Source organism: Corvus kubaryi, unplaced genomic scaffold (genome assembly GCF_017639235.1).
Source record: "Corvus kubaryi isolate FWS band 111438036 unplaced genomic scaffold, C.kubaryi_AGA036_p1.0 37387, whole genome shotgun sequence".
NCBI classification, from domain to species: domain Eukaryota; kingdom Metazoa; phylum Chordata; class Aves; order Passeriformes; family Corvidae; genus Corvus; species Corvus kubaryi.
In genome coordinates, this window is record NW_024581129.1 from 9,467,304 (window position 1) to 9,484,090 (window position 16,787).

General features: G+C 39.7%; 1 protein-coding gene across 1 annotated transcript in view; it reads left to right on the forward strand.

Moving 5' to 3' along the window:
- Positions 1–4,480: 4,480 nt before the first annotated feature.
- The window catches only part of LOC121669107, a 76,033-nt gene continuing 63,726 nt past the window's right edge, over positions 4,481–16,787 (forward strand). The window contains exons 1-7 of the mRNA XM_042037595.1: positions 4,481–4,562; positions 5,235–5,395; positions 6,370–6,440; positions 8,416–8,581; positions 9,482–9,619; positions 10,405–10,594; positions 11,650–11,777. Coding sequence (XP_041893529.1) covers positions 5,384–5,395; positions 6,370–6,440; positions 8,416–8,581; positions 9,482–9,619; positions 10,405–10,594; positions 11,650–11,777 — 705 coding nt within the window. The 5' untranslated portion in view covers positions 4,481–4,562; positions 5,235–5,383. The remainder of the gene's footprint in view (positions 4,563–5,234; positions 5,396–6,369; positions 6,441–8,415; positions 8,582–9,481; positions 9,620–10,404; positions 10,595–11,649; positions 11,778–16,787) is intronic.

Below are 16,787 nucleotides of genomic sequence, written 5' to 3' on the forward strand. Positions count from 1 at the left end.
TCTGTGCTATACTGAAAACAGCTGTTTGAAATATTTTTAGTGAAAAAATCCCTAGAGTTTTGTTCATGAACTTCTTTGTTCTTGGGTCTATGACATTGTCAAGATTCAAACAAGCTCAGATTTATAAATTCTTGAGCATGTTCATATTCCTACCATAAGATATTTTTCTTCTTTTTTATTAGTATAGTTTCTTCCCTAAGAAATGGGAAGCCACAAAGCTAAAACTTGAGATTAAAATGCAAATTTGATTTTTTTAGGAAGTCTAAGTTACATGCTGGTCCACTTGAACCAGTGTCTTGATAAAGCAGAAATTCTCTCTAATTTCAGAGTTGATGTTCCTACTGACTTTGGTGTAAGTTTTATGCTTTAAGTTTTTTTTTTTTTCAATAGCTGTGTGAAATATATTGAAAAATCTTATTATATAAACAGTTAAAAGTCAGACTGGTGTGGGCAATAGTAGTGATTGAAGAAAATAATTGAAAGAGTTGTGACAATATATCAATTTTCTGGTAAATTCATCGTGTTTTTATGTTCCTGCCCAGCTGTTGACTTTCCTGCTTCTATCCATATTGATGATAGTAGATCAAGAGCTAAGTGACTTCTTACATAGAGTACATACTATGCCCATATGAGCTGTACTCTTAAATGAAAAATTAGAATGAGTACCAGACTGAGTAGCTCAGCAGAATAAAAATGGCAAATTCAGCAAGTAATTTTCCACGAAGAAATCTCTGAAGCAGTTTCAAAATTAGAATATTATGAAAAATCACTGTGAAGGCAGAAGAAGGCTTTCTCAGTTACTGCTTTGGGTCGGTTCTAGGAAATTTGAGTTGCTGTATGAAATATGTAGGCTTTGGGGGTTTTTTTTAATGCAGTTTCAAACCTGGCCTGACTCTGAGTTGAGCATTTGGTAGGTCAGGGATTTTGATAGAGGGGTCTGTTTACATCGTGGAGTATTTTATTAACTCTTTAGACTGGAATTGCTCTCTCTCATCTTCTTTAGTAATTGATGTTTGCAAAGCACACATGAGAAGTTGCTTTCCCTTTAGTATTTGTAAGCATTTAGTGAGCAAATGTTATGTGAGGGAGGAAGTAAGTTCAGGAAAGAGGCTGGAGCAGCACAAACCTAGTGGGGGAGAGTAGTACCAGTGACTGGGATTGTTATCTAAAGTTCTATTTGTGACTCTTGTTTCGAGAAAACAGTAGCTCAGGCTAGACCAGAGGGCTTGCAGTGGGAGTAAAGAAATATTTGCCTGCCCACGCAGCTTCCCTTGGGAGGTGTTGGCACACAGGAACAGCTGAGTTGTGGCCATGTCTCTGTGCTGTGAGTGACCATCCATTCATTCTGCTACATGTGGACTCTAAACATGGGCTCAGTCTGCATGGGAAGTGTGGGAAGAGTCCTGGGCCTGCCTGCATGAGGGGTCTGTAAGTTTGGTGAATCCTGGAAGGCCTGTGTCTGATGTGTTGTACAAACCTGGTTGGTACCAGAAGGATGGTGGTTTAGTGGTTTTGTGTCTTATTCACACACAATTTCACCCATTTGAGATTTGGGACTTGATGGGATGAGCTGCCTCCTGTGAACTTGCTTGCTCCCAGTGGAAACACCTTCCCTTTAGTCCCAAAGCTTTGGCTTTCATCCTATGTGCTTTTTGGTTGATTAATCATCAAGGAATGATCACTAGGGTGACTTGTACATTTATTTATTTGTTTTAAACTCACTTCATGGGATTGTTCTGAGCATTTGCTCTGTTGTGGTGCCATATACCTAATTTCTTATCCTTGCAGTTTTGTGGGATTTCTAATAGGTTAACTTCTCCTTCTCTTCTTTTGCAAAAAGGCTGAAATGCTGTTGGAGATGGGGTCAGTGGTTATGTGTGTGTCTGTCTCTCCCCCTTACTACAACCTCCCCCTCCCCTCTGCAGGCTGTCCTGCCAGAGCCCCTCCTCTGGCTGGAAGAGGGGAGTTGAAATAGTGAGCTCCTGCTTTGTGAAGGAAATTTTCTTTCAGTGCCTTGCTCAGAGGTGCCTTTGAGAGCAGAACTGATGTGTTTGTGTTAACTTCTGGTCTGAGAAGGTGATTTCGATGGCCCCGGGGTTGCTCGCCATCATTTTACTCTGTGCTGTTGTGGCAGGAACTTCAGGGAGTAAGTAGAAGAAATTTTTCCTCTGCTAAGATTGATCTCTCTAAATGCAGAATACTTCTGCTAAGAAATGTTCTCACTAGCAAAACTTCAGAGAATTATGTTACAGTTTGTAGTAATTTTTGAAGCAGCTTTGTCTGGATTTTTAATGTGGTGTTGCAGTTTGGTTTACTGAGCTCTTTGGGTGGTACTGGGCAGGTGGGAGAGCACCCTACCTGGAGAGGAGGCATTAAATAGTGCATCTTCCTTCAGCATTCTAGGGAAAGCAACAGAAACAGTGAGGTTGTGTCAGCCATTTAATTATTCTTACCTGAAAATAATATATTAGTATCATGTTCAACATTTGTGCTCAGTTTGATATTTGGGAGATGAAGGATTTTGAAAAGTGTGAATGAATTGTGAACTGTCAATACTGTGGTCCTTTGTTACTCTTGTCAGCTAAAGAGAGAGGAGTGCATGCTGTTTCCAGAACCAAAATAAATGATGGAAGAAAATTTAAAAAGAACAAATGAAGAGCAGAGACTCTAAGTTTAGGCACCCTAATAAAGTTGACCAAGTGCCTGATTGTTCAGGCTGCTCAACCCACCACACTCTCAGTCTGTGATAACCACAGTTATCACTTAGTTCTGAGCTCAGCATTCCGGTAACCACACGAGCCTTCTGATGCTCCATAACAGATTTATTTTCCATGTTTGTCTTACCATATTTGTTTTAAGGGTTTTTAATAACTTGTGTGTGTTTTATGTATAGATAAGTCTATTTATAAAAATTAATAGTCGAGTGATAATTCTCATATATTACATGACCTGGTCTCTCTGTGCTTGAAGGCTCTCTCATTTTGCAGATATTTTAGCACTAGATCAAGTTAGCTTGAAAATAACATGCTATTCATATTTTTGAAAAGTAAAAATCTGAAGTTCCATACAGAGAATTAGTTCTGCAAACTAAAAAGGAGCATTTACTGGGAGGAGGTATAAATGTGGGGTAAGACGTTTTCAAGAAAAATGTAATTCTACTCTCTAGAAACTTAAATTTTAACTTGGTAATAAAAATGTATGTAAACTTGAAGGGGGACTAAAGAAACAAACACTTTCTTGTTTTTGTTCCAAATCCAATGAATTTCCTTCTTTCCTTCTGCCAATAATTTTGACATTAAAAAAAAGGGATTAAGAGAAGGGAAAATATGCTTCAAATGAATAATATAAATGTGGATTTTTTTAAAATGATGTAATTTGACAAGAGCATTTCCTTCAGGCATAAAACGTCCAAAAGTCCAGAAACAGAAGAGAGGTACTCTTCTGTCTGCAGCAGGAGACAAAGCTGAGCAACACAGGGGTGTTAGTTACTGCTTCACAGGGAGGCTCATTAGCCTGTGATACAGCATAGAGGTTGGGGTGGTTATACTTACTATTCAATCTCTTGTGGGAGTTGCCATTATTGATAAATCTTTTTTCAAAGTAAGTTAGGGCTGAATGTTTTTAATACTAATTAAATAATGTCATACATGATTGTGTTTTCCAGCAGTGCTTTCAGTAACTGCTGCGTGTAATTCTGCCGGGTTTATTTAAGCTCATTCAGCATCACAGCATTAGAATGAAAGTCTTGCTAGTTCAGTGTGCACAGACTGAAGAGAAGGAAAGGAGGCTCTGTATGAGCAGCCCCAGCTGTTTCCCCTGTTAATGCCAATGTGAATCTAAAGCAAGTCCATCTGTGTGTGGGGTGTTCTGCATCCCCTTGAATTCACTGCCCTCCCAGTCAAAGTCTGAATGAAAGTCCTGTTGGAGAACAGACTCTCCAGTGTTAAAGGACATCTTAACTAATTGCCTCCCTCAAGTTGTGATGTTTAAATGTTCTTTAACATCCTTCCTGCTGCTGGAAAAGCTTTTCTTGGGCAGTAAAGCTTGCTCTTGTTCTTTTTTAAATGATGCTTAGGATTTCTTTTGAATGACCATGTGCAATATAAATCATAGCCATGTAGAAATCTTCCTGACCTGCAATAAAATTAAAAAACTATGGATATGAAGAAGTGTGGTATGTAAAATACATATTTCTTTCCTGGATTCAGAACCATTATTTTAAGTTGCTTCATAGTCCATGGTATTGTGGAATTTCCATACCTACATCAATAAATACACTAAGGTAGGTCATTCCTTCATGTATATGTTTGTGAGATATAGATGTGTGGAAAGGAGCAAGAGCAAAGTCTTGTCCCTGTATACTTGATAGAAAAACTCTCATGGATTTATTTATTTGTTTTGAGAACCATGCTTTGATTTCAGTAATTTCACTGAAATTTAGAAGCAGCAGGTACGTGCTGAGCTGCATACAAGTTTTCAGTGCTTTTCTGTTCTGTTACCTGTCATTGCAGGGTCCTCAGAGACTTTAAGTTATGGAGCTTCCTGTTTTGCAGACTGTCCAGGTGAGTAAAACAAGACTGTATTCAGGCTTTTTATATGATAAGGAAAGAGGAATTTGAAAACTTCCACAGGGATGTCGTATTCTAAGAATGATACTTATGTCTGAGTATCAGCATTCATGGAAGTAGCAGAGAAGTTCCACTAAGGTTTAGCAGGCCCACACCTGCCTGAAGTTTACATTCTGTGAACTCTGAAAAACTCCGAAGCATTAGAGCTGAGCAGAGGACTAAGCCAGTGTGGGACTAAGCCCAGCTATGGGCATGAAGAGCAGATCTATTTCATCTTGCTGTTGTGAAGGTCCTGCTTTGCTGCTCTCTGAAAGGTGTCAAAAGAGCACTGTGCTGTAAATGCATTACATTCCTTTTCTGCCCTCGGAAATTAACCTCGTGCCTTGAAGGAAATTGTGAGGTTATGTGCTTGGGAGAGGGGGAAGTCTTTTCACCCTCCCTACAGGAGCTATGGCCAGTGTGCAGGGTGCTTTCAGAAACCCAGTTCTTTCAATTTTAAGTCCAAGTGGGAAGGGAACAGTCTGAATATCCAGCCCTTTGCTTAGCTGATTTCAGTGGCTGAAAGATTAAAAGGTAGAAAAAAAATAGAAGAGAAAGTTTAGTAGGCTAACCCCTCCCCCCTGCTCCTCCCCACCATTTTTTTTTGTTTGCTTGTTTATTTCCTAGGACACAATGCATCGTACTTCCCCAAAAGAGCTAGATACAGCTACAGGTATTCAGCAGTCACCAACACATTCCTGCAGGGAAATATTTACAAAAGCAGTGGCATCTCTCTGGAGAGCACAGTGATTATTGAAGTATTGGGGAATTGCCAGATGGTTTTGAAAGTAAGTATTGTCATAATTTTCTGAGTTATTGGGATGAGCTGATGTGGAATCATATTTTTCTTTGGGATTATTGCTACATTTAAAACATTTGTTTTTCTTGTAATCAAAAGCCAGTTCAATTCTGGATCTCATCATTAGAGTTGCAGTATTGCTTTGATGCACCACAACTTGAAATTAGGCATTTGCTTGTTTTAAAAGCCAGGTTAAGCAAATAATTGTTTTCTAAGTGGCACAACAGTTTCACTGTTCTGTTGCATGAAGTGCAGAACTGGAGATAAAGCCAGTCCTTGAAAGGAACTTGGTTTATTTTAAAGCACTTCCCAGCAAGCATTATAAAGAGAATTTGAGAAACCTGTATGATGTGCTGGATTGGTGCCATTCCTAGCCCAGTGTAAAATTCAGTCTTGTAACACTCCATTCATCACAACAGGAGATCTGTCTCTCAGTGACAAGAGCAACAGGGCAGTTTCAAGTTGCAGAGCTTCTCCTGGGGTGAGCCCTGTGGTAGGTCATGTGGAGAATTACAGTACTTTAGAACTACAGGGGCAGCAGGGAAAATAAACTTCGCAGCTGCCTGGCTTTTCCTTCAGGTTAACAGAGGGGATGATTCATTGGTTTTGCTGGGGGGGTTGACACATATCTGCTAAATACACATATACCTGAGGCCAACAAAGAATAGGATAGTTATCCTTGTCCTAGGACATGGATAAAAATTAACTGGTCAGTGGTTTGACAATGAAAGGGATATAATAGTGCTGTATAAAATCAGTTTAATAGTAAGTGAAACTTCTTCACAGAAGAAATTTCTGGAAACTGCCTCAGATATGCCACCTGAAGATGGGGCTAATGCAGTTCTGTTGCAACTCTGAGCCTTTGTTCATAGTCTGTGACATTCTGTGTAGATATCCTGATGTGATAAAGTCCACAAGTTCCTCTTAACAATGAAATATATTGCCTATAATCTTTGCTCCTAGGTGAAAGACGTGCAGATTAAGAAAAGTTTTGCATCCAGACTGGAGTCTCTGAAGGAAATGGACAGTCTAAGGTAGAAAACCTCCTAATCTGCCCTGGTTTTTGAGTTTTTTTGAAGCTATATGACTTAGCAGCAGCTTGACTGGACATTGTTCACTCTGCTTCATACTCTGTTTAGTTTTAGGGTTTCTTTTGATTTTTTTTTTTTTTTTTTTTTAAAGCAAGGATCCAGATACAAGCACCATAAGCAAAAATGAGAGATATTTGGTCCAAACAGGTTTTTCTTCAACCTAATTGTCATCCCTTTGTATGTAAAACCATTTGGACAGTAGACAGTTCAAATTATTCTGGGTACAAATCACCAGGCCTCTAGCAGCACGTATGGATCACAGCTCTTAGAGCTACAGATGTTACTTCTACAGACTCTTGATTTTTGCAGTACATTTCAGAAGTTCTTGGTTTGGAAGATTCTCTTAAGGCAAAACATTGTGGTTTTTTCTTCCAGGATATTTGAATTGCATTTATTTGTCCAATGAGATTTTTGTCCTTTTATGTTTTTGGGTTTAGTAGCTCATTCATAACATATGTCAGTGTGTTTCTCACTGACTTGCCAAGGTATAGTCTCCAGTGTAGATGGCTATACAAAAAGATCTCCTCAAACTATGGAAGTCTGGAATTTTCCCAGAGAGCTGATGCTTCTTGTGTCATCAAAAAAAAAAGCAGTTCTGTTGTCTGATTAAGCTCAGCCTCGTAACCTTCCTCTTTGTCCTGCCACTTGGATTCTCAGCCTTTAAACAACAGTGAGAGCTGAGGTAATTGACTCAATTCAAAGGGTCAAAAAGAGCAAGCTTGGAGTAAATGCATTGCTTTTTATATTCATCAGGAAGAACTTTGTGTTCTCTCTATGGACAGTGGTATCAGAGTTCAAATGATTGTACAGGCACATCTTCTGTGAAGTTATTTGTAGGATTTTCGTAGCAGTAAGAGCAGTTGTGTATTGTTCTTTGCAGAGAAGCCAAAAGAGAGGTAGCAAAGAAAGCATTCAGTGAAGCTTGGCTATTCAAAATAACTATTCAGACAAGTAAGCCTTATTAGCATTTGCCTCAGCCTATTGTGAATATACAGTAGTCTAGCTTGTCCTCTGAACATGCATGTAATTTCCACAGATAATAGCAAAACCAGGCACAGTTGCCTAGGAGTTCAGAAACCCTTATCCTATGCGCCCAGTCTCTCCTGGAAAGACTTAATCCAGATGTTGGTGTATTAAAATCTTATCTCTTACTTTGTGACCTGATTGATTAGATGAATAGTTAGCTCCCCAGTTAATGTGCAGATGAACAGACTAGCTCCCTATATGGGAGCTGACCACTGGGCTACTGCAGAATTCTTCCTTTGGATGGTTTATTTTTCCCCATATAGAGGAAAAATATATGATTAAAGTATGTTATATTAGGAGCAAAAATCAATGTTAAAAAGTGATCTCTTGGAAAGATAGAAAACGCTGTACTCTCAATCTGGGATAGCAAAAGCAATTAGGAAGTGTAGTGACAGCAGAGATTGGGGAATCAATCTGGGATAGAGCCCAAGTATGCACACCTAGCAGAGCAGGAAATTATGGATTAATTGGAAAGCAGTTGTTCTTGTGTGCATCACAGCTGAAGAGGCATGATGCAGTTACTTTGCAATTCAGACATTCTAAAGGCACCCTGAATCTTTAAATGGAATTTCTCTCTTAATTAAACAAGAATCATTGCCATTAAGTACATTTACTTGTAAATAATCTGCCAGGACTGCTTTTATTAAATGTTACAGTTATGTTGAGGGTGCTGTGATTATCTTGAGAGGATTTGGTTTTAGGGTTTCACAGGGTTTTTTTAAGGACTTCTTGGGTCAGGGGGAATTTATGAAGAATAGAGGCTTACTATAAAGAGTGGAGATACAGAATTAGATCCATTGTGGAGGAGCAGCTTTGTTGAGGAGAATCTGAGTCTAGTCTTAAAGTGACTTGCACTCTTTAAAGCAAGAAATTATAAACTCTTTTATTGCAGGGAAATACTAGAACAGCATCCTCTTCATTTTTCTTTCCACGATGGGAAAGTTCTAAAGCTCTGTCCTGTGAGGAGTGAACAGACCTGGGCACTGAACATCAAGCGAGGCATTCTCAGTGTCCTGCAGACAGTGCAAGAATTCCTTGCTGGTGCTGTCGTTGAGGAGGTGAGACTGTCAGTCGTGCTCTGAGGTGACTCTTAGCTCTTTGTACATGTTAAGTCTATTTCATATAAATAAAGGGTTTTGCCACTTGGTTCAGCTGACAGTGGCAGTGATCTGATTGCTTTTTGTAGTAAATGTTCTAAAATTATCTATAACTTGCATTCTTGTTGAGGCTTGGAATCTACTACTTGGTTACCTGAGTTCTACTGCTAGGGCTTTACCTGTTCTCTGGAGGAAATACAATAGTCACAATTCATGATTATTTTTTGTTATTTTTTTCATTAATTTCAGGAGGTTTTAAGATCAGGGTTCTCAGAGCTCTTTGCAATTATTTCAATTAAACTCAATTTCTGCTGTGTTACACTGAAACAATAGTCCAGCATACCCTGCTGTCACCTGTATGTTTGCATGGGTTCAGCTGACACACCTCACGGGCTGCTGTGAAGACCTGTCTCTAGACTGACCTTCAGCGTGATGTGCACTGCCTCATTCTCAGGCTACTACTGCATGTCAGTACTTAAAGAAATGTTCTGCAGTAAGGCTTGGCACACCCATTTGTAGTTGAAGTTACTCTGCCTAGTAATGCTCTTCTGAATTAATGCTTCCCTGCATGCCCACAAAATCTTAAATGAAAAAGCATATGTTTGTAAATGATCTGATTCAGAATAACACAGTGAAATTACACAAACCAATAGACCCTGGCTACTATGAAGTTCGACCAAGGTCTTTAAAATTATATGCCTTTTCATGGCTTTGTGGCAAAGCCGGTGTTCTGCAAGGGAGAATTTAGGTCTCTGTTGTTATTACAAAAACAGTAATTATTAAAACTAATTGCAATAACCTATACTACCTCCTGTATTGTATGTGTGCATGTGTGATTCAAGAGTGTATATTTGTTACTAGGTGGATGTCCTGGGAATATGCCCAACTAGGTATCAGCAAAAGGGGCCCATTCTTGTAAAGACAAAGGACCTAAACCTCTGCTCCCATCGCTCTTCTGGTTTGACTTCTGTGCAGTCGGTTGTTCTTCCTCACGTGTCGGTAAGTTTTGGGGAATGACACTGACTCTTCCACAGGGCCTTTTGACTTATTTGAAAAGTGCGTCTGCCCAAACTTGAGTTCTTAGGAAAGAAATGGTGAATATTATTCTCCCTGTTATTCATAGTATCTGTTTTAATTCAAATTTGCTTTGTAGTTGATGATTATATATAGTATATATATATATAAATATATATATATATTTATAGTATAAATGCAAGAGGTTTTTAGGCACCTGGATTAAACTCATTAAAATATGTTATACAGGTAAACAAAGGTTAGACTGTGGGAGGAATAGCGAGATGTGGGTAAGAAAAAATACATGAGGAAAATAAAATTATTATTTGTAGAAAACTTTGGAAAGATAGAAGTTTTGCCAGACTTACAGCTTTCCACTGTTGAGAGCAAATACAGTCAATATTTGTATCTTGTGGTATTTTTTTAGGTGAATATTACCTGTTTCTTGTATTGTACTAGATAGTGGTAATTTACCAGCCTTTTGCTTTTTTCTACTTTGCTTACCAAAGATCTGCATAACATTGAGGCTTTGTGAACTGAAATGAATTGACACTATTTGACTCTGACAGTTAATAACAATTGTTTTTCTGTGATGAAAAACTAGGCCAAAATAAGGAGTGCATTAACCACAGGCTGGGCACTGTCAGAGGAATAGACAAGAGACTTTTCACTGTCCCAGAACTGGAATTGTCTGTGAAGTTGGGAGAGCAAGGATTGGATAGGCTAGCATAGGTCATCAAGAATCTTCCTGAAGTATCTGTTCTTCTCAGTCTGAACAGCAGATCCTGTCTTCCCAGCTGGAATGTGTTCAGAGCATTAAGGATGGAGTCCTGGAGGAGGCCAAATGCACTGAGTCCGACTGTGTGACGCTGTTCCCTCACCAGGGCAGCGGGGCAGAGACACAGACACAGTCTTCTCTCAAACTCTTGCAAGTGCAAACAGAGACACTCTACAATAAAGGTAACTATGTTTCTGCTAAAGCAAAGCAAATTTATTTCCTAGAAAAATGTTGTGGCTTTGTCTTGCCTGTGAGAACTCTTTGCACCTATGATTCGTACTTTTAAAGTATTAAATTGTTTTAAAGTAGGTGTTTTTACAGGCTGGGCCGAGCTGTCCCTTCTTCGAGGGCTTGGGCCTGCCATTACAAAACTGTGTGGATCTTCAAAACTGGGTGGGTCTCCAAAAGTGACAATCCGTAATGGCCAGCTCCTGTTTATCTACTTTACATACCTAGTGCCCTTGTATGTAGAGCATCAGCCTTCCCATGTCTGTGGACAATTCCTACTTTTTATACAAATGGAGCCTGAATAATTGCAAGTCCTAATGGAACTAAGGACATGCCGTGTCTGAGAACTGTTTCAATTTTTGCTGCTTCTTTGCTCTGTGTGTTTCTCTAGGAAAATAATTTTACTGAAGTCAACAGGTGGCTTGCCTGAGGAATGATTTCAAAGTTGAACTCTAAATACTGAGAAACATTTTTTTCTTTGTCTGTTTCTAAGTAGTTGTTTGGTTCTTTTTTTAAAGGAACCCCCAAATTTCCAGGACACTTTGTTTATAATTCTACCAACATAAGATGATAGGATTCTTCCTCAGGAAGAGGTTCAGAGCCAAGCCATTTATTTTTCTTGGCACCTAGATCTCCTGTTGATTTTTTGGGTGGTTGAAGTGTGGGACAAGTGATTAGATGACATTGGAAAAGGTGATGAATGTAAAGTAGCAGGGCCATACTGAGAGACATATCGATGGAAAATAGGGCTTTTTTTCATGTGTATCTTTGTCTTGTTTCTGTGACTCTTTCTTTTGGGTCACACTTGTCTTTATCCTGTTATGTTCTTAAATTCAAGCTGACTGCAGGCATTCATATTTATCCCTTGGCTGTACTGAGCCTAGAGAGACTCTTAAAGAGAGAAATAAAGCCTCAGAGAGAAACTTTCCCCTTGCATATAAGGGTGAGCCATAGCAAATGGCCAGCAACCACCAGAGATCTGATTTTTTCTTTATGTTCCTTTCTCCAGGGGACTCTGAGGATCTGTATGTGACCAATATTCTCTATGAAAGGGAGGTAACTGAGAGGGAGATCACTGGGGGAGAAGTGACTGAACTGGTATGGAAGCTTTGCTTAGCACACAGTGCAAGTTATGAGGTAAGCTGTACACACAACCTCTGCTTCCTTGTGAGGCTCTGTGGAGGCTGAGAATTCTCCTGCACAGATAAGAGGTGGCCAGGAGAGCAGCAATTTTGAAACACTGAAGCCTTCCATTGTTTTGGGCATTTTAAAATGTGGAATTAGAGAAAATGGTTTGAGGTGTTGTTTTCTTATAAAAGCAGTAAATCACACTGAGGAGTCAAACCATCCTGTAACCCCTGAATATTAGGCAAAAACAATTTTGAATTATATTCTAAAATAATCTGAAAGAAAATGTCCCAAATTTTTATTTTGCTGTGAAAAAACCAAAAACATAAAAAGTGTCTGGTTTGGGTTGTCACTGGCAGTTTTGATACTTTATTGTAAAACACCATTTTTACAGCTTTAGTGTGAGATACTACTGCTGGTAGTGCTGTTGTTTCTATGCTTATTGGAGTTCTGCTGTCCTTATATTGCCTCATCCCCTCAAAACAGTTTGCATGTGAAACCCTTGCCTCTGGGTCTTGGCTGGTAGGTTCCTTGTGCTTCTGATGGACTCTGCTAATAACCATCATCTTTTCTGGGGATGCTGCTTGAGTCCAGAGGGAATCTCTGCCCCCTAGACCATTTTCATTGATGAAGGCTGCTAAGATAGGGTGGAATCTTCTGGTCATGTGGAACAGGCAGTGGCTTAAATACTTTTTATGATGACCATCATTTTAGATGAGGGTCTGCCTGTCTCCTTAGCTCACTTAGGTCTTGTATTTTTTGTTGATACTGGCAGCAACTGAATCAGTAATTGTCACTGTGTTTGAAATGAAGATCCCTATCTCTGTGAAATTCAGAGGTTATTAAGAATACCTGTTATGTGCAATACAGAAAGATCAACAGATGATTGTGCTTAACCACTGTTCACCTGAGATCAACCGAGGGCAAAGAGAGGACACTTCATATCCCATTATCCTTCAAATAGAGTGATTCTTGCTGGTAGTTATGTTCCTACAGAGAAAAATAAGGAAAAAAAAAAAAGTTCATGTGAAAACAGAACACACTCTTTAAGTGATTTTTGGTCAGGATATTACTAGAAAACAAGTATGGTCTAATGGGAAAGGCACTAAACAGGGCATTGGTGCCTCCATGAATTTGCCACTGATGAGTTTAATCAGCTCATTCCTGATATATTCCCTGTCCTCTGATGTCTTGTTAGATTGTTTGTACTTTGGAGCAAGGTGATTTCCTGTGCAGAGGGGCTGAGATCTCTCCTGTAAATGCACATAGGTACAAGTGATGTTAACAGAACACTTCAGACCCAGCATAGAAGGCACTCACCTTCCTTTGTTTAGATTAAGTCCCATGTCAAAGAACGAAGCTCTGCCTGTCTTTCCCCTGGGCTGTACATAGATACTGGGGGATGGAGTAGAGGCTTTATGGGGACTGCAGAGAAGTGCAGTGCTGGATTCCAGCTCTGCAGTGATATCTCGGGTGTGTTCATCACCTTTCTCTTAGCATCACCTGTGATTCATGAGCACAGGTGGGCCTTCATGTTTTGTGTGTGAGACTTCAGGGGAAGGCACAGGGTGGAGCAGGATAAGTCACAGCTGCTGAAGCCAGCACCTTCAGTCAGCTGTGATAAATTCCAACCCCCGACTTTACTCCCAATCTGTTAAACCGTGATCGTAGTCTGACCTGGTACCACAGCCTGACAAAGGCCTTGGCACCAGGCTGAGGAGAAAGCAGTAGGTGGCCTTTGTGGGTGCTGGAATACTTGGGATAGACTTCTGTCTCTGAGTTATAAGCGGGTCTGCCATTTCTTTTAGCTGCATGCTGTGGGGACTGCAGCTATGGAGGGCTAAGAGAGCCATATAATAATGGTTGGTGCTAATATAGAATAAAAGCGGCCTCTTTGGGAATGATAATTCTTAACTCCATGTGGTTGTCAGTGTTACAGCAGTATGAAATGGCATTTAGGCCCAGGCTAGAGGGCCACATACTGCCTGGAAAATGTTGAAAAAAGAAATTACTGCAGCAGACCTGAGAAACTTTCTCTAAATCCTGCCTTCTATGGAACACTCTTAATTCAGTGTCTTTGAAAGAATGGTAGATGATTTTTCCCAGTAACAGTGGGATGTCACTTCTGCCTCCAAAGAGGCTTACTGGCTTCATGTGTGGGAAATTTGTTTTGTAAATCACTAAGATTAGCACAAGTGGCTGCTGTCTGTGCCACTGCCTAAAAGAGAGGTGAATTATTCATCATGTGCCCATCCCATCCCAGGGTTTGATTGGTTGTCAACCATTTTCACTGTTTCAGGGTGTTCTTTCTGTGTGACAAGACATTTCAAAGAGAATCTTTATCATCCCTCATTTCAACCAGTAAAATGTCCTTTGGGCCAGGAAAGAAGTTATGGGAATGCCCAGAGCGTTGCTTGGGAGACTGCTGCGCTGTTCTGCATGTATAGCTTGTTTGTCCCCTTATTGTTTGACTCTGAATGAGGTGAGATTATGCATTTCTTTCAGGACACAAAACCAAGAATAAATGGAAGGGAAAATCTTCAACTCCAGGGAAAACAGTGAAGGGATGAGAAAATGGAGGTGGAGACTGTGTCATTTCCAAGGAAGCAAAGTTGTTGTTTAATTTTTTAATGCTATTATGAGACAAGATTGAATTTCAATGTGGATGTAGATTAGCTAATGGACCATTAAGTGAACAAGCTGCATACTGACAAAGAATGGAAAAAGGGATGGGGAGAAGGGACCCTCTCTTGAGAGAGGCTGGAGAAAAGCCTGTCACACCACTTCTTCTGGGGCTGCATTTCCAGTGGCTGGTTGGGTTTTGGTGCTTGGTCAGTAGCTCTGGTGAATGTGGCTGTGTATACACTGAGCAATGTGGGCAAGAGTCAGATTTGCTTTGCCTTGCTCCTGAACCCCAGTCTGACCCAAAAAAAGTTTACTTTCAGGGCATAATCTTTCATGTTTTGGTTGTTTTGTTGTTTTTTTTTTTTCCTCCTGGCAAGGCATTCTAATTGCTTGCTTCTACCTAGTTGCTTTTTTTAAAATATGGCAGGTCTGCAGGTAGAAGGAAAAGCAAGCTTCTATGTAGAATAAAAGCCAGGCTTTCTTATGTTTCTTTCAGAGGTGGGCATGGAAGTCAGATTTGAATGTAGTTTGTTATTATGATACTCCAAAAGAGGAATTTGCAATGACAGCTCAATTTCAATGCAGCTGACCTTAAAAAAATGAAAACAGCCCACCTGGTCAGACAGTTCATTCTAAAGCTTTATTATTGGAAAGTAAAAATAGCTGTTTCTCTGCAAAATTTTGCACGAAGTTGTTAGATGGGAGCTTGTCTAGTCAGCAGGTGTGAAGCAGAATGAAGTCAGTCTATAGTCTAGAATTGTATCACCTGAAAGAACATCAGTCTGGCAGTTTTATCTTGAACTGTGCTGCAGGCTCCAGCTGATGGGCCACCTGGGCTCAGCAGCAGCTGTACAAACAACTCCTTGTGATGAGATCTGTGAGGGTCCCCAGCCCCCCAGTCATACTGCCCACAGTGGATTTGCCTGTGGAAAAACGCACATAAGGCCCACACTTTAGAAAGGCTTTTAAAAAATTACATAAAACACAGTTCTCTGAATATTTTATTGACCATAAAATGTAATATATTTCACCAGCTCCATAATGTCCAGGTTTGTAATTTCTTTTTAAAATAGACCTTAATGGTAATGATGGGATGGAGTGGAAGAGAAGGGAATGCATGTGGATCTATCTGAATTTTAGCTATGGAATTACAAATTTTAACAGAATTAATACATAAGTGGGGCTTCACATACGAGAACAAATTTTAATTTGATGAAATTAATGTATTATTTCTAAAAAGAATGTAAATCCCAAAAGAATAAAAACATAAACTATATCTGTGTTGGATCTGACAAATTACTCCCTCAGCCTGTCAAACAAAACAGTAAGAAATTACTCAGACTTCTTACTGAAAGACAGCTTCTTGTTACTGAAAATGTCTTGGCAGTCTTAAAATCAAATGCTGGCACTGGGTTATTCCATGTTTTCATTGTTTTTTGGAGTAGCTCCTGGAAGGAAGGTCAGGAAGTCAAAGTAGGTCTCTCCCCAAACCTTTGGAAATGTGACTTAGTGGAATTGGACTTTGTATGATTTTTACATGAAGAAAAATGTTTTCTTTGGGACCAGAAATTTAGTCCTATATCTAAGCCTTTCACATCTGAGATGAATAAAGCATTGAAGTGAATCTGACATGGACCATGTTTAAAACTTACACATTATAAAATTTGATTATAATGAATATACGAGATACTGTATTGAACATTCTGCTAATTTTTCGAGTAATGAGACCTATCTTCTTTCTTGAACTTTGGATCAGGTCTCAGAGGAACACATTAATGTGCTATATAGCCTTTAAAATACCAGGTAAAACAGCTGCTGTATGATGTAGCAGTTCCTCTTAGCAAGAGAGAACAGCTCGTCTGCTTCCATGTTTCCAGCCAGCCTTGTGCTGCCTGCAGAGGTAAGGGCAGTTATCCTGGGCTTTTCTCCAGTAAGATGCAATAATTTCTCACAGCCCAAGGGTTCTCAAGGGAAGCTTCTAAGTGTTGCCCAAACTTCAGTGAAATGATCTTTCGCATAAACCTAAGATTAATATACAGTTAGCTTGACTATTGTTTCATTTGCGTCAAAGCCATGTCAGCAGTTCTGGTCATAAATCAGGATCTTGCTATACAAACTCACAGAAGATTATAACTTTCTCTTCTGGATTGTACCCATAGTGTTGCATTTTGGTTTATTATTCATTTGTATGCCAGTGGTGTGCATGGTGGTTGCTGAGCACTCTTGTCTGAGGGACTGACTGACATGTAAAGCAAAAGCCCTTCTCCATATGTGTTTGCAGTCTGGAGAGAAAAGCAAGTGAGGGAAGGAATGTAAAGACATGGTGGAGAAAGGAGGGTTTACTCCCAGGTTACATGGTAAATCAGTGGCAATGCCTGTATAACCTCTTGTGCT